The sequence below is a fragment of the Musa acuminata genome, chromosome BXJ1-4, assembly GCF_036884655.1.
Source record: "Musa acuminata AAA Group cultivar baxijiao chromosome BXJ1-4, Cavendish_Baxijiao_AAA, whole genome shotgun sequence".
Classification (NCBI taxonomy): Eukaryota; Viridiplantae; Streptophyta; class Magnoliopsida; order Zingiberales; family Musaceae; genus Musa; species Musa acuminata.
Window position 1 is genome coordinate 3,322,215 of NC_088330.1, and position 21,931 is coordinate 3,344,145.

Sequence of the window (21,931 nt, forward strand, 5' to 3'; positions counted from 1 at the left end):
CCTCAATTAGAGGATATTGTCCTTAATACTATTACCTTTTATAAGAATATATTATTCTAAGGTAATGATATTTGCCAACAAATTTTTTTATATAATTTACAAGCAACTTGACTAATTACATAATTTTTTTTCACGTACACATAATAATCAACTTATTATACTATTTCACGTTTTAAACTATCATCTTCATTTATTCATTTAGTTTTGATGGTCATCCCTCGTTTAATAGAAAGTCATATATGTCTTTCTCGAGCTAATTTCAACATACAATAATCGTTTTACTTTTTAAAATTTTAGATTTATCTATCGATTTAAGCATCAGAATAATCTTTAAGTCTTTGCTGGAGACTTTATCGAACCACTTCATTCTTGACATTAGAGTTCTCTATCAGTTCAAAAATCGAAATCTGATTAATTTCGAGCTGTCTAACATATCACACAATCATAATGTATAACTTCCTAAATTAGAAAAAGTGTAAACAGAATAAAGTTAAAATTCACCATTAGACACCAAAGCACATCTTAAAAGCTAATAGAAGAAGGTGAAGAATTCTTCTTCTTTAATTGGGCAGGAAAAGTAGTATTTATTCTTACCATTTCATTTCCTAGCGCATCACGGAAACCACACCACCAGAAAAAGGGCCAAAGCGTTTCCATCACCAAAGCACACAAATCAAGCGCGGTTCCACAGGTTCTCAAGCATGAAGCTTTCTTCTCCCACCATCGTATTTCTTGTCCTCGGGCTTCTCTTCGCTTCCATGACCACCACGAGCTCCCGGGAGACGCCCACCCATGGCGTGCGAGAGAAAGGTTGGTATCTTTCTCATTCTGCAACATGCATTGCGTATCATGGTTCATCATATTCATGGCGATATCCTCCACGTATTCGATGGAAGTCCTCCTCAAAATGTTGATGTTGCCCATGTGTTCGTTCAGGTCGAGATGGGGCTACGGTGCAACCCGAAGGTGTCATCTACGGCCTTGCAAGGGTGTCTCCTTTGACACCGCCGGCGCCAGACGCCAACCATCACCCTGACCCTCCCTTCAACAATCCCTGAAGCCGTGCTGCTGCCCATCGATCATGTACTGCACCAATATATTTCATGCTTTGTTGAAGACTACACCGTCGTGTTGATGTTGCTTCTCTCTCTCCAAAAGGGTGTATCGATTGTAGTGTTTCATGTTCGGTGATTCTAATAAATGTTTCCTGATGTGTTATCAATTCACAAAGGATGTTCTCCTAGGAAAATAAAAATGATTCTGCTAAATGAGTTGAGCGCATCAGATCATACATATATGGAACAGTTGAGTGCATGCTTTTGATTCCAAATACAAGGAGTTCCTCGATAGAGTCGCTTGAAACCTAAGGCTATCAAAAGCTTTTAATTAATGGCGTCCTGATTTAAGACTTCAAAAGCTCACAATTTATGTATGTTTTAGTAGAACCACATTTTAAGGCAGGCAATATAATATAATATTTTTAAAAAATATTATATATATATATATATATTCACTTGATTTTTAATATATATCTTTCTTAATTTTAAGTATAATTTAAGTCTCCTCTTCTTAAGTATACCTATTTTTATTTTTACTCTCTGAGTATCCATTTCAGACTTCTACCGTTTCAATCTCCTTCTCTCTTTTTATTTCTCTTCTTTTTCTTTCTTTTTCGTTCTCTCATTCTCTTGTTGTTTGTTGAGAAAAAGCAGGGTTACCACAACCAAGATCTGCCATACTGAATCATACCGTTCGATATGAGCGGTACATATTGATCCGATAGGTTATCAGTACGCGGACCGTCCATTACCGGACGGATCGTGCTATAGTACTATATCGATATGATACATATGATATTATGCCATACCGAGTCAATCTCGAAATACCGATATGATACGATATTGCATACCTTGATCACAACTATGATGTAGAAAACAAACGATGATCGGTGAGAGAAGGAAACAAAGATAATTGACAGCAAGTGTTCTCTGTTGCGGTTTGTCCACACTTCGTGATGTGAAAACTTCCGAACAATCATCTTTTTATTTTAACTTTTTATTTTAGATACTTTAAATTTATAATAAAAATATATTATTTTTTAAAATTATGTTTATCATAGAAAAAAATCATAATTCTTCCATCAGATTGATGGATCGTCAAACCTAAACTCCATACGAATTAATTAATATATAATAAATAATAGATATATATATTTTTTAATTCTTCCTTTCTCTTATTTCTGTCCCACTTATTTTTTTAATTTTTTTTCTTGTTCTTGGTATGAAATGTAAAAGTAATTTCTTACATAAATATGTTTAATTGTGATGGAGGGTGCCGAATAAGTTTAATTATCAATTATTTTTAGAATTTTTAGTAAATAATAAATATATATTTATTAGATAAATTCTCAAGAAAAATATCTCATTTTAGACTTTTCTCTATTGTTACTCTCATTTTTATTTTTCTCCGTCAATGATTCATCTTTCCATGTGTTCCCAAAATGTCTTTATAAGATAGATCAAAAAATTTCTGTCTTGGTATTGGTCTTGATCCAGTCTATAAGGCCAACTGGTTGACTACTATATAAGTTATATTATTTTTTAATAAGATTATAATATGCTTAATACCTCCATAAAAATACTATTTGAAAATATTATAATGATACATAATTTAATTTTTGTATATCATTGTTCATAAGAATATTATTTGAAATACGGTAAAAATATTAATAATATTAATATCATTGTTCAGAAGTTGGAGTACGGTAAAAATCAAATATTAATAATATTTGGATGGAAGGCTTAATTAAAAAAATAAAAATAAATTGCTCATCTGGGCCGGCTTAGGGGGGAGTGTAGTGAGTGGTCGCCACCACCGTCGGGCGAGGGCGGAGGACGTGCGCACCGATCCCCACCGCCCATCGACGCGAGCGCCCACGCGCCGCTCCATGTCGCCCCCGCGGCACGGCACCCCGCAACACGTGGCGCGCTTCCAAAGGCCTCCTCCTCCGGTTGGGGCCCCCTGTCAATACCCAATGATCGACTACATTACACATTTCCCCCACCCCTTCTTCCTTGAACTTTCATCACTACTTCTTCTTGACTCCATTTTTGACGTGAACGATGCGTGCCCATGACGTGAAGGGTGGGCAAAGGTGTATTAAAAGGAGCGATGCCATGCCATGCCATGCCATGCATGAGATTGTGCTGGTGGAGACCATCGAACAAAGGGAGGGGGAGAATCTCTCAATTCGACCACTAGTCCAAGTCTTTTTGTCCTCAGATAGGGACTTATCCTTCCAGCCACAGTGCTACGGCTTGTATGCAATGCATACACTCCTAGGACTGCATGCTTTATGTGCAGAAGAGACCAGGGTGGGCCTCACAGTGAACATAAGATTGTATCTCTTGTCTTACATCTGTTTGATTAGATGCTGAATCTTTGGCCTTTTTCTTTTTTGTTTTCCTTTTCTTGCTTTTTGTTGCCTTGTTTAGCATTTAAATTTTCAGGATAAGGTCTTCTTGCATGGCAATTATGCAGAGTCCAGGTCACAAAATCTTACTGCATTTCTTCTCTTCTGCAAATAAGGTATATAATAGACACCGGAGTTGTCATGCAACTCTGAAGGGACAGTTGTGTGGCACTCACTCGAGTAGAATCTCAAGTTTCTCTGTAGTACTACTATAGCATCACATAATTAACAACTCATTGCCCATAATTACACTGGAGATTGTTCTGAAAGGGAAAAGGCAGCTCATCGCCCGAGATTAGCTATCACCATACTGAGCCATGCATGAAGCAAATCAACAGCCTGAGCAGAATGGAAAGGTGGGTGAATCTTAGTTGTTCAGTCAACACAAGTCCCATTATGTCTTCCCTTTCATGGTTTAGTTTAGTTCCTTTTAAGATACTATTTCCCACATACATATTCTCTCTCTCTCTCTCTCCTCTTCTACCAACTTGCTTTGGAAGCCGAGCAAGTGCGTTTGCATTCCCCACAGACATGCTCCCCACCCCCAACCCAAGAATCCTTAAAAATCCACACACTATGATCCAAAACAAAGCCTAACACCATTCCTCTCTCTCTCTCATTCATTCCTTTATATATCTTCTTTACTTTGTCACCTGCCTAACACCGTTCCTCCCCTTGCTCTTTAGCTGAACTTGAGCTGTGCTGCTTCCTCCTCTTAGTTCAGCTGCCTCTCCACCTCATGGAGGCTAAGGTTTACTGGCCAAAGTTTGGTGATCCTGGTGGTGGATACAGATGCTGCATAAAGCATCATCTCGTATCCATATGAAGAAATCAAGCTCGTGAAGACAAACGAAGTGGTGGTTCGAAAGCTGTGCAGCTGCCGTCTCCTTTGCTCTACTTCCCACCCTAGCAGGGCTCTTGGGAGATTCACGTTGCACTGTGGGGAATTGAGGTTCGTGGTCCGATATCTCTAGGTGGCATATATTTTCTGTGTGTTTCTATCTCTCAATGTCTGTAGTTTTCTTTCCCTCTGGGTGAAGATGGATGTAAGGGACGCATTCTAAGTCTAAAGGAAGGATTTGATGCTAAGAATGCATCACTTACACTCGTCATGTAGTAGCTAAGACTTCGATAACTGCTGTAACATTAGCAATGGCTGCCTTGGACAATTTGCATTGCTCTTAACTCTCCTCACAGGGGAGAATATTCACAGAGTTGAGATTGATTTGCACCTGTCAAACTTAGGGCTCATTTGTGTCTTCCTTTATGTCGCTTTAAAGCAGAGAGCTACAGTTGGAGAGACCGTACCTTGACCTCGCAATAGGGGAGGATGTCTTATCCCTGTCTCCATGAGTCTGAGTCAGTTGTGGACTCTGACATGAAGTACTATTACTAGCAGATGGATTCATGTGCATGTTGAGAGCTTTGGTCTTGAGCTAGAATTGATGCTGATGATGATGATGGAAAACTTGCTCTAAAAAGTTACGCTTGCAGAATCTAAGATATAAGAATGGATGATCCATAGTTAAAGACAACAGAACTAACAAGTATCAGCAGCTCAGCAAACAGGTAGGTGCTTTGTGTTGTCCCTTTGAAGAACTAATCCCAAGCAAAGCTACCCTTCTGTGATGGAAACTGTGTCGTGAGAGAGAGAGATAATTTGGCTAGACAGCGAAACAAATAATTTCATGTTCTATGAAAAAGAAAGACATCATTGCCACAGTTCTTCTGCCTCCAATTACACTACTGTCATAAAATTATATGGTAGCATTGTCATATTGCAATTGATGATAACAATAAAAGGAGAAGATGAAAACATTGGATCTGTTCATCTTTAGACCACAAGAAACACCATGATTCGGTTCTGTTCCCTGCCTTTCTCATCCCAAGGATCCTCTGTTCCCAAATCCAAGGGAACAACATTCCAAGAATTTTCAGATCTACACTAGATTTGGGGTTCCACTTAATTGGAAGACTTCTCAAGTCAACTCGTTGAATGGATCAAACCTCCGTGACTTCCGCCCTGCTAGACAAGTTATTTGCGACCGTTGACTCTTTGAGAAAGAAGTAAAGGAAGAAGCTGAACCCAAGAGAAGAAGAAAACAATCAAGAATCTAGCAATCGTTGACACAAACGGAGATGGAGTTCAAAGATGGCCGCAGATTTTATATTGGGAACAAGCTGAACCCGAATGGGGAAGAAAACAATCAAGAAAGCAAGCAATCGTTTCCACGAATGGAGATGGAGTTCAAAGGAGGCTGCAGATTTTTTATTGGACTCGGGTCCTACCAAAGACTTGAGTGCGCCACCGTGTGGCCACCGTTGCTTGATGGATATCCATCATCTTCCACTATGTCGACTCCCATCCATCCTTCGCCACACACCCAATTCAATTGAATCATATGTGCATGTTTTTTCCTCAAATTTCATACTTAAGATGGAGTTTTATAAGATAATAAGTGTATTTTAACCAACATATTCACAAAAAAAAAAAAAAATTGAGTAATGTAAATATGGCTATTTGAACTTGGAACACGTAATTATGTACAAGTTTCATTATCATTGCACATACAATTCTGCAACACACACCTGATCATCTGTAGCATTATAATATAGACAAAGAAATTTCACATACAATTATTAGATATGTACACATATATACCATGAAGAAGAATACTGTTCTCAAAAGCTAGCCAAGTCAAAGAGTCTGGTCACCGTCGCCCCCCTTATCTGTGGCACAAAAGTATAACAGCATATCACCCTTTAAAGGAGAACCAACCGCTTGCACTGCTCTCGCGCGATCATGGCGATCGGCGATCTCTTCCACACCATGTCGGCTCTCATGGAGACGTGCAAGAAGCAGGTGTCGCATGTGGCGAGGAGGCTTCGGTCGCACCCAAGCCTCTCGAAGCTAACCGCCGTCGGCACGAGGAAGGATGGTGGGCGTGGCGGTGCGCCCTTCCTCCACCGCGGAGCCAGCTTGATCCCCTTCCTCAGCAACAAGAGAATCACTGACGACAAGAAGAGACATGTCGGCGGCGAAGAGGAAGAGGAGGCGGGCGGCGTGTGGCAGAAGACGATACTCATGGGGGAGAAGTGTCAGCCGCTCGACTTCTCAGGGGCGATACACTACGACAGTTCCGGGAGGCAGCTGTCGTCGCCGCGGACGCCGCTCCGGACCCCGATGACTTCCTTCGCCTTCCACGAAGAAGAAGACGAAGAAGAATTCTCTCTTCCATGAACATCCTTCATCCCTCTATGTTATGCTGGCTTCATCTCAACTCCCTCCTTTTTCTTTTGTCTCTGCTTGCGGTGTGATTGGTTCTTTGTTTGGAAGTATGTTTTACTGTGCAAATGATCGAAGGAGTGCGTAGGTTTTCATCGAGTTCGTCTTTTTGTGCCTTATTCTCTATTAGATACCTGTAACGAAGAAACCATGGTGAAGTGAAGACGGTCGTGGTTGATGACCGATGGATTACGGCAATCGCGTGTACCTGTGAATATGAAAGGGTTGACCAAATCCCTTTACAATGTTAGCATCGATGGGGACTTTATTCTTTATAATACAATGTCACATTGAGGTTGTGCTTAAACATATAAATATATGTGCTCACATATACAAACATCAATTTGATTGCTCAAAATTAGATCATGAACATGAGTCATCAGGATGGATCTTCGATACTCTTCATTTTGATTAGAAAATAGTTCGTGAAAACTTTACTTTTTCTGTTACAGGTGTCATTTAATAACATCAAAAAAGATATTTTATATTATTATTAGACAACTCGATTATAGAATTAGCGTGAAAGAAAAATGATTGAAAATAATATTTAAATGTACAATCAAATTACTCGATAAATATTCAGTAATAATTCAATTAGCTCAAACCGTTATTGTTACATGTCAGAAAAATAGTACACGTCCAGCTGCGATCGTCGTGGCAACGGTTTGTATAACGGCTGTTATTTATAACCTAATTCCTTTTTCGAACCTCCGAGGAATCTCCCTCCTCCTCCTCCTCCTCCGTCCGTCTGCTCCGGCAGCGATGGAGTTCGACTGTGACGATGGGCGTGGCTGAGCGAATGGAGCCAAACAGAATGACAGCTCCCCATCATTCACTACCTTCGAGCTGGAGGAGCTCGCCGGCGACCCTTTTCACGATCTCCTCTTGAACCCGTTGTTCTGCTTGAAGGTAAAGAAAGAGTTCGACTGCTAATTGCTTTTTCCTTCACAGGATTAGCGTGATTGTTCATCATGGGTGCGCATTTTTTTGGTTGCCGTTCTTGTTAGGTTTTTCTTGTCCTTTGTTGTTTATCAGTTTGATTATTTACATTCTCCTATACATTATTGATGATTTATGCTTTTATTCGTTCGGCATAAGTGTTATTTGATATTTTATTGAGTTTAAATTTAGCGAAAACTATTAGCAGAAGTCTTTCGATCTAATGTATTGAGCGTTTGGAGAAATATTGCACATGAAGTTTTCATAGTGTCGATGAAGAAAATCTTATTATTAGGTAATTAAAACCTAAGGGACTAGACTGCAGAGTCTGGATGCTTTCTGATTTGATATTTCTTTCAACAAGAGATATACCATTTACAGCTTCATATGTGATCTTCTTATTAGGTAGATTTGGTAGATTAAAGGAGAAGTAAAATGTCTCATACGAAAGGGAAAGATTATCTATTTTTAATTGTTAAATTAGTAGATCCACCTGTTGGCAACATATACATTATTCTGAAAAGAATTGAGAAAACCTTATATATTCTGTTGTATTTTCCAGCAGCAGATGCAGCACCCTTGATAAACTCTTACTTCTTTTGTTGCAAAAATGTGGGTTCTACATCACGTCCTGACCTCAGTGTTTAATCTGTAGTTTTGTCAGAAGGCCCCTTTGGAACCTTCAATATCAAAGGTAGAAACCCATTAAACATGGCTGATATAAAAATTCATATGGTGAAATTAATCTACATAATTCTTCTCCTAGTTACCTGTGTTTGATCTGAGACATTTGTCATTGTTTTTTGTTCCTTTGTCCATGATTTCACTTTTATCGGAGGAGATCGCTGCCTCTGTGTACAGCAGTCTACAACCCTATAATGATTGTCTCTTGGATATTTCTCTTCTCCATGGAAGTTAGCGCTTCTTTTAAAACCAATTTTCATTTGACCTGATCATGCAGCTCTTGTTTGTTCCTTAGTAAAAAGAAATGTAATGTCATCATCAAAATTCTTCTGCAAAATCATCCAAGAAATCTAGTGACCTGAAACAGCAAAGGTAAAACTAAAATTTCCATGCATCCTTTTCCATAGAACAGATGGGTCACAAGCAAAGAAAGAACCTTTTTAAAATTTAAGACTGTCTATTGATCTATTCTACAGCTTTGGGATCAGTAAGTTGTAAGCAAAGATCGTATATCAAATGAGAAACTTATAGATAAATGAATATATTGCTTGATACAACGAACAAGAAATATCATTGTTATATGCTGATCACGAATGAATAGTCCTATGATTAGTGATTCCAGGTAAATTACATTAACATATATAGACATGTTTAGGACATATATAAGGTACTGCATATTATACTGCATAATGGAAGATGCAGGCTCCACATCTGAGACCTATGATGAATGGGAGTAACCTTATTTACTCTTTAAGTGGAAAGATTTGGAGACAAGGCTACAAATTTAAAAAGTCCAATTTAACTCCCTTTAAGGAACCTTATCTTTATTTCCATTTGGAGGAAGCACATGTAGAGAGAGACAATAGCTCTCAAAATTAAGTGAGTAGCTTGGTTTATGGTACTCATGTAAGAAGGAAGGGAGATGCTCATGGCTAGTGGCTTTGGAAAAGATGGATGAGGTCAACGCACCTTTCCTGGGTAGGTGGGACAATTCTTTTGGAATTGGCTTTGACCTTGAAATTCTCAGTCTGATTTTACTTTGAAAACAAATTTGGTGTCAGACCAAATCATCCGTAATTTTCTTTTTCAGATATATATCTAGTTCGTGGTTCATATGATATTATCTAGTTTGTTAGTTCATAGATGATATAAATATCAAGCATTTTGTTGATTCGTGATACGAATTAGTTGTCATAACCATTCTTGATTAATTGGGCAATGACGCAAAAATAATTGATCGTTTTCTTACTTTTTACTTTATGACTTTTTATCCAAACTATGCCTCCTTTTAGTACCAAATGCCATTTGTTTCTTGTATATTATGAATTTTAACTTGTTATACAATGTTTCAAACATTTACAATTTTGAAAAAATCATATAAATTTGTTCAGATCTTTATCTTTATTATATGGCTATACTGTGTCACAAGATTACATAACAAGTAGATAAAGCATGATATACAATTTGATGAATCGGAGTTTTGCCCACACAAACTAGAAAGGGGAAGAATCTGGGTAAACCAAATGATGCTTGCAATTTTAGGAAAAAATTAAATCGGATGTGTATTATAGTAATTTAGCGCCCTTTTAATTAGTAATTTAACCAAAACCACTGATATTTACAAACTGGGGATGTAAATCATTGTAATTAGTTTTTCTTCAGTCTTAGCTGTGTTACCTACCCGAAAATGAACCCTTTTAAACACCATTTGACTCGTATTTAGGACTTGCAAATTAAGATGGCAACTAATAACTTACAAGATTGAATTTGTCTGGGATCTGCAATGATATAAATATCAGCCAAGCTAAAGCCATCTATATATCCCTTTTTATCTTCTTGATCTCTCCTATGGCAGCACTGGCAATCTCCGTGTATCTGCCGAGCCACCACTTCTGTTCTTGATGACTTCTTCTCACAGATCCATCCAAGTTGGGACATGCAAAGGCTGGAACGATTATCTTGTTAAAGAATATTTTTTCTTTTCTTTTCTGTTTTAGATTCTCACATATAACAAAGGTTTCTTCCTTTTTTATTTTTTCCCTGCTTTGGCAAGTTCTTATTTGTGTTTTCTCTTTATGTTTTTGGTGTATCAAGTGTTGGCAAAATATGGAACTAAGACAGTACTAACATAAGCAGACCAATATATGGTTCTGTAGAGATTTAATTACTTTCTATTTGTTTTTAAATAAGATAATTCTTGCAAGATGTTCCCAAAATTAACAACCACAACTTATCCAATTAAAACATTAAAAAGCAATTCAAACTGAATGTCATTCTATAAAGACTTATAATCGATTTGAATCTAGACCCACACTTGACTCTGTTTTTGGTATTGCATTTACTTCCTTTCACCACATACAAACAACTTCAAAGACGGTGTTCATGATTCTGTCTTAAGGTGAAAATTTTCACTAAAACATATCAAGTCTAAGATTTGATGATGAAGCCTGATGATATATTATTTTGTTGCCTAGATCTGATTTCGCTAATCGTCTCATCTGTTGAATATGATGTTAAATAAGGGAAGCAAGTTGAGGAATATTGCTGAGGACTCGTTACTACTACTACTACTACCATGAACTTGATTTGGCTTGATTACTTTCTCACAGGTTGGTAAATATGAGAGAACCAAGTAAAGATGCTGGATTATCAAATATACAAACTTTCAGATTCATTAGACTGCAGAATGATAGCTTGACCAAAAATTAACATCTGGAGGCAATTCTCTGTTGATGTTGTGAACTTGAACATAACCATATGCAATATTGAACTTTAAATGATTAGTGTCCTGAGACATGGGTTGTGAGCTTTTTTATGTGGACTAATGATTCACACTTGTCTTGCAGGGACACAACTATTAGGATCCAGAAAGATTTTATTGAAGAAGTGATTGGCCTTAAACACTGTGATTGGGTAAATATGTTTCTGAGGTGATTTATATAGGAGGTGACATATTACTCCATCTGGGCCCAGTGGTAGACTTTTATAAGCTGGAACATTTCTTAACAACTCATCTATCACTGTCATCTCTTGCAGAATTGATAAATATATTCCTATACCTCATGCCAACATAGTGGTGGCAAGGAAGTAGCAGTAGATAATTCCCCCTGTTAAAACATGGTTACCACTAATGCCATACATCAATGCCAATACTTGATATTGGTGTATAAGAAGCATAAGCCATAAATAATCAAACATCATATGTTACAGTTATACCATTCTCCGTAGAAATTCTAGTGGTGCTAACATCACATAAGTGACACAATTTCCTCATCAGTTGCCTCATTAGGGTAAGGGCTAAAAATACGTTTTTCTTTATCAGGGCTACAAATTATTCAGCCAAAAATTAGATTACCTACATGGATTGAAGTCGAGCAAATTTTAATATAACAGTAAGATTACTTCATTATGACCTATAGATGATTAAGTTCTAAATCATGAATCTTCTTAAATCTCATATTGACAGGAGACTTGTGTACTACATTCATGAGTGAATGTTTAAATATATATGCTTTATTTTTTTTTAATTTTTAATTAAATGTATCAAAATTGCAAAGTTTATTGTCTAATTTTCTAGAATCTTAAACACATAATCTTAACAACAAAATAACTTATTTTCAATCAATAAATTAGGTAGTTAATTAAATAAGCGTTATCAAAATTTTGAGATAAATGTAAAATTGAGATTTTGCGGGAAATGCATGTGAAAGTTTCACGCCAAAATTCATCCACCCTTTACTTATCGGCGAGTAAGATTTAAGATTAAAAAAATATAGAGAGAATTAATGAATGTAAAAGAAAATTCACGTGGGTATCAGCTATTCTGATGCCATGGAATGGGTTTTTGGAAAATGGAAGTGATCCAAACAAAAAAACTTTAACAATGTTAATTTCTGGCTTTCAATTAAATAATATTTAAGCAAAGTCTCCAATTCCAATGAGTTTGTAAGTTTTTATGTATCCTCCTAAATTTTAGTTTAACATTCTTTAAAAACTCATCATAATGTTAGGGTATTAAAATTATTTTACATATTGTATATTTAACTTAACCAAATTACCATGGTTAGTATCGGTTAACTTGGGTTTTTCTATATATACGTTAATAAACTAAGGATAAATATCGTATTGAATATTTGTAAAAATAAATATGTTATTTACAGACTGTTTAAGGAGAGATATATATATATATATATATATATATATATATATATATATATATATATATATATATATATATATATATATATATATATATATATATATATATATATATATATATATATATATATATCACAGTGGAGGTTAGTAGTTGTAAGTTTCATGTCCTAGCGGTCGGATTTCTCGTCTTCTCTCGCCCGCGGGGGCGGGAGAGAGTAAAGCCGGCGATGCCGCGTTGGCCGCCCACGTTCCCTCGTACCTGCAGCTGCGGTACCGTCGCCTTTATATGGGGAGATGGCGCCTCGTGGATAGACTCCGTCGCTTGTTTACGCGCCATTTCCGCTGCGTCGTCAGTTTCTCATCTTTAACGAAAGAACGCGATCCGATAGTCGAGGAGGAGGAGCTGTTTGTAGGTAACTAGGAGGAGTTTGGGTTCTTTGGCCTCAGGTTCATCGTTGTTGCCCAGAGGAGAGAAGAAGTCGCCATGGAACCTCAAAGGAAGGTCTGTTAATTTGTCCCCCTTTCTAATTTAGCTGTAAAGTTAAAATCTTCTTCCATATAATCGATAACAAATTCGTTATTTTTTCTTAAGTAATTGCTTCTGTTCTTCAGTATACCGCCATCCAACTCCTTGTTTTTCAATGCACTTTTTTGAATGCAGATCTTCCCTTTTTCCATTATTAAGAACATGAAGAAGTTTGGATTGAATTTTATTTAGTTTTCTATTGCTTTAGGTTCTCTCGTTCAAGAATATTTTCCTCTGTTACAGCTGAACATGTTTCTTTCAAGAATGTAGTTCTTGACCTGTTTGTGAAGATATTATAGGTGGGATGGATTGAACTTTTTTGGGCTCTCTTTCTCTTTCCAGATTACTGTATTCACGAATATCTTATGTGTTTTCTATTACGATTCAATTAACCTGTAATTGTTTGACATCTGCCAAATGCCTTGCAAAGATTGATTTTGTTTTATATTCTTTCTTCGTTTTTTATTCAATTAACCTGTAAATTGTTTTATATTAACTTGTTGGCAGTTCACAACTAAACTGCCCTTTTCTTTTACAATCTTCTTTTGCAATTATTCTAGTTATGCCTTTTATCTCTCTTCATTCAATTTCTCTTATCAAGTTTAGCCTTTCAATCCATACGATTCATTTAGGGTATGCTAGAGAATGAATTCTTTACGGAGTATGGTGAAGCAAGCCGTTACCATATACAAGAGGTCATTGGAAAAGGAAGCTATGGGGTAGTCGGGGCTGCAATCGACACCCATACTGGAGAGAAGGTGGCAATAAAGAAGATCAATGATGTCTTTGAACATATTTCTGATGCCACTCGCATTTTAAGAGAGATCAAGCTGCTGAGGCTGCTCCGCCACCCTGACATTGTAGAAATCAAACATATAATGCTCCCTCCATCTCGAAGGGAATTCAAAGATATTTATGTCGTTTTCGAGTTGATGGAGTCAGACCTTCATCAGGTTATAAAGGCAAATGATGATCTCACACCTGAACATCATCAGTTCTTCTTATACCAACTTCTTCGAGCTCTTAAGTATATCCATGCAGGTTAAAACCATTGCTGATTTCATTTATTGTCACCCTACATTTGGGTTATAGTTCAAACATCATTCTTATCTTCTTTCTTCTTTTTTCTTAATATGCAGCAAATGTTTTTCATCGAGATCTGAAGCCAAAAAACATCCTTGCCAATGCAGATTGCAAGCTGAAAATATGTGATTTTGGCCTTGCCCGAGTAGCTTTCAATGATGCTCCATCTGCTATATTTTGGACTGTATGTACATTTTTTTTTTCTAATCCAAAACTGTCAGGGCGGTAATGTTGTTTAATCACTCTTGTTATGCTGATAATTTTGTTTCTTTCTTTTCCTTAGGACTATGTAGCAACAAGGTGGTATCGTGCTCCTGAATTATGTGGCTCATTTTTCTCTAAAGTATGATGTTTTGCCATTTCTGATCTCATATCTGAAATCTATGTTATATTATTCTTTTCATCGAACCTATGATGCATAATGTGTAGCTTCCAGAGTTAGTCACTGAAAGCTTAAAGATGCGAAATGACTGTCCTCAATCAGACATGTTTTGTAGACAACTGATGCGTCAAGTTGATTCACTTTAACATCTGAGGACCATTAAATATGAAGGCCCACCAAGGAAAAAGTGACATTATAATGTGTAAAGCCAATGCCACTTTGAAATCAAGAAAATACCAGAAGCGTCTGAAAAGATTTTGTTGTTCTGATGCGAAATTTTGTACTGCTATATGATTGATCCTATTCCATGTCATCTAAATCTGATATTAATTGTAAGAAGGCAAAGTTGATAATGTTGGTCTACTTCAAATTAAAAATATGTTCTCATTCTGCAAAAGTTTCAGTCTTTCAGCAATTTATGTTAACTTTGTTATATAAGCAGTTATACTTTTTAAACCCTCTTGCTAAAGTGCAACCAAGTTTATGAGGTCTATTAACCCTCCTGCTACCTCGTTTAGTCGAAGAATTGAAATGAAAACTATCCAGATCAGCCATCAATCATAAAGCTGAGATTAAAATTTATCACTTATTAATCTGGAATTTTTGTTTGAGCTAACTTTCCATGGTTATTTCCACTTTATGCTAAAGCCTCTTTAGATGTCATCCGAACAATTGCTAGGTTTCTTCTACATATCCTTTTGCCGTTGGCCTTGAAGCTTTCTTTTACTAAAGCATGCCTTTGTCATCTGAAAACCTTTGATGGAACTTAAGTATATATGCTTTATTATTTAGATTTTAGAAAATATCATCCCGTTCAGAGCTGAGTCATCAAGACCTTGTAATTTGTGACAATGGATTAGATGACCTTGGTAGAACAAAGAATGCTGTGACATCCACCACAAGATGGACCTATCTAAGCAAAATAATTTAGTGGATATACTTACTAGTGAAGCTGGACATTGCTAGTACAGTGTTCATAATGTGCTTCTTGTACTTCAATCCACAAATATAAGGTTGGTGTTTAGTTATATTATATTTTAGGTTTAGTATGAAGGGATTTTCACCTTGTTTCTTAGCTGAAATTGAACTCAGCTTGTCGGTAAGTAACTTTTTGATTCCTGCAACATCACCTTCTTGGTTTGTAAAAAACATTTCACCACTACAAAGTGTTACTTTTATGATTATCCAAATGAATTATACTTTCTCGTTACTGATTATGATCTACAATTTTTAATATCTGCAGTACACACCCGCGATTGATATTTGGAGCATAGGATGCATATTTGCAGAAATGCTAACAGGGAAACCTATATTTCCGGGAAAGAATGTCGTGCATCAGTTGGATCTCATGACTGATTTGTTCGGCACACCTTCAGCTGAATCTATTGCGAGGGTTTGTCCTTTCTTTATCTTGGTGTTATCAGGCATCAACTAGATTTCCTGGAAAACCTACAATCCTTGCTTTTATTGTTACCATATTCTATATTATTCTTCTCCATCAGTTTCCTTTTCTTTAAGGATCCCATACCTTTGGTAGAAAATTTAAAGTATATAAGAAAATAGTTTGTTAACAAATTGGCTTGCAAAATAACTCATTCATCTAATAGAGACTAAATAAGAAAAATGTTTTATTCTCAGCATTTATATATTGTCAATGAAAGTAATGTACATGGAAATGTGGTGCGTATATATGTTGTGTAACTACTTTATTGCATTACAGAGCTTCTTATTATATACTATCGTGCCCTTTCATTTTTATTGAATATGTTGATAAAGAGTTCATACAGTCTTATCATATTTTTTTCTTTCTAATGAAGCATACGGATATCTTAATAAGTAAGCTTCTGAAGATAGTGATCCTGCCTGACGTCTAGTCTACCGCATGTTAATAGTCTAAGCTCAAAGTGTCTTTCATGAACTTGGATTCCATAAACCAGCTACATGGTTCCCTAATTCACTGCCTAGGCATGACATTGCTGTGAACTATCTAGTTGTATTACAAATAGGTCAGATGCTAGAGTCCCTGCCAATCTGAACTTTTTTAGACACATATGTGTTCAGCACATTTTAGCCATTGAATGATCTTGGTGATCCCAAAGAGATGCATTTACTTCTGTAAATTGATTCGGAAGTCTTCTATTGATAGAATTACCTAATGGGATGTACTCCATATTTAAAATAAAGATGATAATTTAAAGTTCTTATGGTATTCAAGGAGTATTGCTACGCATGACAAGGTTATCTCATTTACCTTAATTCTGAAGAAGGAATTTGTTATATGCTTTTAAAATCATATTTAATATATTCTTTTTGTTATCTTCTTAGACCAAATTGGTTATCATCAGCTTGATATTTTCACCACTAACTTTATATGTTAATGTGATTCTATCTCAAAACATGTTCTTGTATGTGAATACGTGGATTATACTAATTATGAGGTTATTCTTGGTCCTTAAACATTCCAAATATTTATGGAACCACCTATTAGTCTAGTTGATCCTTTTAGAGGAACAAATATCAATTTGAAAGATAAGAGGAGCTCCATCTTCTTTGTGTTAAAAATAATTATGTGAACAAAGGATGTGTCTAGTAAATTTTCAGGTGGGGGGTACATAAACTTTGTTTGCTGGTTGTGATATATTTGTTCCAGGTATATATGAGATGAAGATCCAGGTAAGTTAAATCTAAGATGTAGATCAAATATATTTTGAAATGCTTATAGTATACGTCATAGAGGCATGTGGAAGTTGAATATTAACAAGCCTGCTACAATTAACAAGCCTGTTTGCTGCTTAGCTAGGAGTGAGCTAATAATTCATTAGGCTGAAATGATCTCATATAAGGTAAGCAGTTATGATGATTGCATGGATATGAACATATCTTTGTAAGGCTATAAGCCAGAGGAAATTGTTATGAACAAGCCTGTTTAATGATTAGCTAGGAGTCAGCTAATCAATTATGAGGCTGAAATGATCTGATATAAGGTAAACAGTTATGATGATTATATGGATATGAACATATTTTTTTAAGGCTTTAAGCCAAAGCAAATTGTTATTAGTTATTTAATTTATAGTGGTCTGCTTTCAAATTTTAATTCCCAACAGAATTTTAGAACGATAGCAAATAAGGACCAAGACAAAATATGCTATTACTTTTTACGAGTATTGAAATTTATTACATTGCATTGACCCTATATAATCCAGCATTGACGGGATCCTTGTACACTTGGCCATCCGTTTTTAATCGTCCCAAATGAACTTAGCATTTTAAAACTTAAAGCCTTTCATATATAAGGGTTGCTCTTGCCCAGAATTCTATGTACACATTCTCATTCTGTGGGGAAAGATATAGATCTGCTTTTTGGATCTCTAATTGTTATTGTTGTTTAACAATGCAGATCCGAAATGAGAAGGCTAGAAGATATTTAAGTAATATGCGGAAGAAACCACCCATCCCGTTCACTCAGAAGTTTCCTGGTGTAGATCCTTTGGCTCTCCGTCTACTTGAGCGCCTACTTGCATTTGATCCTAAAGATCGGCCTACTGCTGAAGAGATAGGATTCAGTAACCTTGATGACCTATTTCCAAATAAGTTCACAATTGTTCTTATGGTTTGAATGGAACTTTATAGAAGTATTCTGATTCTTCTTTGTTTTAATCTATTCAGACACTAAGTGATCCTTATTTTCGAGGTTTGGCAAATGTTGACCGTGAACCTTCAACACAACCTATCTCAAAACTTGAGTTTGAGTTTGAAAGGAGGAAATTGACAAAAGATGATGTTCGAGAGTTAATTTATCGAGAGGTACAACTGCAAAAATGTAGCTCTGTTAGTGACATGAATTATTGTTCCACTAACAGTGAATTGTTTTTACATCAAACAGATCTTGGAGTATCATCCTCAGATGCTGCAGGAGTATTTACGTGGTGGAGATCAAGCTAGCTTTATGTATCCTAGGTTAGTTATTATGAATCTAAAATTTTACGAATCGCATATGCTGAATATATCTAATGATCATTATGATGCTCAAAGTAATTTTGTTGTTCCATGAAAAAAAAACATTATTTAATGACAATGCTTCTCTACTCAATATGTTCTACGTTCAGATGGTTTCATTGTAGGTATGCTTTTTGTGCATCCATTATTAGATTTCTTGGAACAAGGATCTGGCACTTGGACATGCACACAAGGCTGCTACTGCACTAGTTTGCATTGTGATAGGAGAGGCAAGGATCTGTGGTTTCTTTTTTGATTTCACCTTACACATATTTTACATTGGCCAAAGCAGTTAAGATATATTTCAATTTTGAACTTGCCTTCTTATATAACATCAAGTTCCAAGTGACAGATGCACATCCAAATGTGTGTTTGCATGCCTTATCAACAGTTGTTTGTGCCATGGTGTCCAAATTGTTGTGGTTTCTTTTTTTATTTCGCCTTTTACATATTTTAATTTGGCTGAAGCAGTTAAGATATATTCAATCTTAAAATCTGCCTGTCTTATATAACATTGAGTTTTAAGTGACTGATGCACATTCAAATGTTTGTGTTCATGCCCTATCAACAGTTGTGTGTGCCATAGTGTCCAAATTTTGCCATGAGCATATCGGTGGTTTCCATGTAACATAAACTGTATGGTTATTGCTAGTTCTATATTTTAATTTGGAAAAATAAAACTCTAACTGTAGTCATGTAAGTATGTTTCACTGTTTTCAGATAAAACATTTTTTCCTTGAGAATACTCATGTCGTAACTAATAATGATGGAGATGTTTTGGATCATATTGAATTTACCTAAACCAATTACTTTTCTATCAGTGGAGTTGACCGCTTCAAGCGCCAATTTGCTCATCTGGAAGAGCACTCTAGTAAAGGTGAGCGAAGCACTCCACTCCTACGGCAACATGCTTCTTTGCCAAGGTAACCAGGTTAAGAAAATCATTCTATTGGCTCTTCCTCTGAATTTCTTTGAAGTATAATAATATGGTGACATGTAAATTTTGACTTTTTTGCATGTTTTTTATGCATGCTTTTTCATTTTTCTAGGGAGAGGATTGGTGCAAATAAAGATAGCAATCCTGACCAACAGAATGAATTTGAAGGGCGTAGTGTTGAATCTCTTGTTCGCAGTGCCCTTGAAAGCCCTACTAGGTCACAGCAAGGTGAGGGGCCAGATCATGCATCGGTCACTGATGGACTAAGCAAGTCAAAATACAGTGCACGTAGCTTGTTGAAGAGTGAAAGCATCAGTGCTTCCAAGTGTGTTGTTGTCAAGCAGAAGAAGGATCAAGAAGTAAGTGCACAATGACATTTATTACTGCATCTACTTATTGGCAGAATTAGTAGAAGTCTTTAGATAACGTTTATTAAATGAATGTGGTTTTAGTTTCATCAGGGATTCTACTGTTCCAAACAGGTCTAACCAAACAACTTTTCCTAGTCAGTGCAGGAATAGAAATGCCTTTTTATTTTCTCCTGCTCATTAATTAGATATGTGATCCAAATATTTTACTTTATCTGAGGTTCACAAAAGGTCTCTTCTGCTCCCTAACCTCTTAAATGATATTATCTGATGGGTTGGAACAAATAGAGAGAGATGATGGCAAAGGGTTTGCATCATGAGGGAATTTTTTGACGGTCTACATTGTTACCGTGAAAATGAAAATACATGGATTGGTTGGAAGACTGGGCTTTCTCTAAGCCCACCTCCTCCATCGGATCAGGCAGTCATGACACTCGAAGGAGTCTGGCATCCTTAAATGTACTCGAGTAGCTTAGTGTTCATTTCTTAACAATATTAGGCTCTTTTCATGTTTTGACGACTTATCTTGTATTGTGTAGTTCCGTGGATCACATCCCTAAAACTACATACCATTATATATGTCACCAGACTGCATACTGGAGAGGTGGCTATTTAAATTTGATTGTCTTGTTTACTTCCAACAGCATCATTATGTTCATCTTAGAGTTTAGAGCTTTTAAATTTCATGAAGATGCTAGCAAAATTAGTGTTGACATGTGAGCTGGAAGCTAAATTTCTCAGAGAAAGCCGATTCAACATTTTTTTTTTTGGGCAAGAAAGCTGATTCAACATTAACTGCATTCACTAGGAAGCTAGATTCATGTTGACATGTGCACCGAAAGAGAAGGCTTATTCAAGAGTAATGAGATTAGCATGTGGTTTACTGCTATTATAAGAAATTATTTGCATAATGAATCTACATTTTCAGGAGGAATCAGCTACTGAAACAATGGATCGGGCGGTTGATGGTTTGTCCCACAAATTCACCCAGTTACATTCTTGAAAAATCTTCTTTGGAGAATTGCGAGAATGCTGTCGACATGTGCCGCACAAGCCCCTTAACTCAAAGTTCAGATCGGATCAGAGCACAGTGTTGATGACAACCACCCTGCTATTATCTCTTACAGGGCTGACTCAGCCAGCCCAGAATCTGATTTTTCAACTGTATTCACCCACTTATTTTTTCAACTGTATTCTGTTAACATTATTGCTGGAAATCAGCATTTCTATTATGATCTAAACCGCTTGTAGCACTCAGAAAAAAGATGTTATAAGGCTTTCAATTAATTTGATTTGATTGACTGGTCCGTTTGGTTCCTCCTAAGCTCAGTAGTAGGCTGATTTAAATTTTTGATGCAATGTTGATTTGGAGGTTGTGATTCTCCAAAAATAAAGTTCTAAAGAAAGGTGTGATGAGAGCAATTATGGTTGTTTTATATTAATCACTCCAACCTTTTAATACATAGTTTGCTAACTGTGAATTTCTTTACTTCTCATTTGTGACATCTGAGCTATTTCTTTTTTTCCATTTTTGAAGTACTTTTTTTTAGTTCAAGACAGCGGCATCAGTTAACAGCAAATTTTGATTAGATTTAGGCACTATTTAGCTGACCAAATTGTATTAACCATGCAATAATACATCTGCTAAATGTCATCTCAAGAAAACTGCTTCTTGGATGACCAAACTGTTCATTAAGGAATTAATAATACTTATATAGAGTGATTAATTTCGCATAAAACAGCTTCAAATCAGGATTAATGAACTGCACCAAGTACTGTAGTTGACACCCAAAAATAAATAAAACATTTTCTAAAGATGGCTTCAAAACATATTTAGTACTCTCTCTTCATCAGTTCAAATCGCTGCAAGAGGTGTGTTAAGATAGATCATCGCTTATATGCTCTGAGATTGGCGCATTTGGCAATCCTAATAGTGTGTGCTAAAAGAGGCTTTTTCCTGCATTCAGTTAGAAATGGCAATCCTAACAGTGTCCTCCCATCAAGATCATTTACCATAAGTTGAACTTTATTTCTATTGATCAATAACCATAACTAGAATTCTTTATTAAATCCTCTGCCGGAAGCGCCATGGATTCTTTC

General features: G+C 36.2%; 2 protein-coding genes and 1 long non-coding RNA gene across 3 annotated transcripts; all 3 read left to right on the plus strand.

Annotated features, from left to right (window-relative positions):
- The first annotated feature begins 6,052 nt into the window (after positions 1-6,052).
- LOC103980145 (uncharacterized) lies at positions 6,053-6,857 on the plus strand. Its single transcript, XM_009396427.3, has one exon. The coding sequence runs from the start codon at positions 6,276-6,278 to the stop codon at positions 6,711-6,713; it is 438 nt and encodes a 145-aa protein (XP_009394702.2). The 5' UTR covers positions 6,053-6,275; the 3' UTR covers positions 6,714-6,857.
- A 614-nt stretch (positions 6,858-7,471) lies between these two features.
- Positions 7,472-11,444, plus strand: LOC135672312 (uncharacterized). The gene is made up of 2 exons (XR_010512940.1): positions 7,472-7,667; positions 11,228-11,444. It is a non-coding gene; the product is annotated as an uncharacterized LOC135672312 (long non-coding RNA).
- Positions 11,445-12,707: 1,263 nt separating this feature from the next.
- Positions 12,708-21,155, plus strand: LOC135641835 (mitogen-activated protein kinase 9-like). The gene is made up of 11 exons (XM_065157595.1): positions 12,708-13,041; positions 13,698-14,106; positions 14,205-14,332; positions 14,432-14,491; positions 15,774-15,923; positions 17,928-18,081; positions 18,195-18,334; positions 18,414-18,487; positions 19,348-19,449; positions 19,576-19,822; positions 20,760-21,155. Exons 1-11 carry the CDS (start codon positions 13,024-13,026, stop codon positions 20,832-20,834), a joined length of 1,557 nt encoding a protein of 518 aa, XP_065013667.1. The 5' UTR covers positions 12,708-13,023; the 3' UTR covers positions 20,835-21,155.
- Positions 21,156-21,931: the final 776 nt, after the last annotated feature.

What these genes read in the sequence shown, in the direction of transcription:
- LOC135641835 (XM_065157595.1), top strand. An exon ending in GTGGCTCATTTTTCTCTAAA is followed by an intron (nt 14,492 to 15,773) that starts GTATGATGTTTT and finishes TAATATCTGCAG; the next exon opens with TACACACCCGCGATTGATAT. An exon ending in GCTAGCTTTATGTATCCTAG is followed by an intron (nt 18,488 to 19,347) that starts GTTAGTTATTAT and finishes CTTTTCTATCAG; the next exon opens with TGGAGTTGACCGCTTCAAGC.
- LOC103980145 (XM_009396427.3), top strand. Translation starts at nt 6,276, where the DNA reads ATGGCGATCGGCGATCTCTTCCACACCATGTCGGCTCTCATGGAGACG.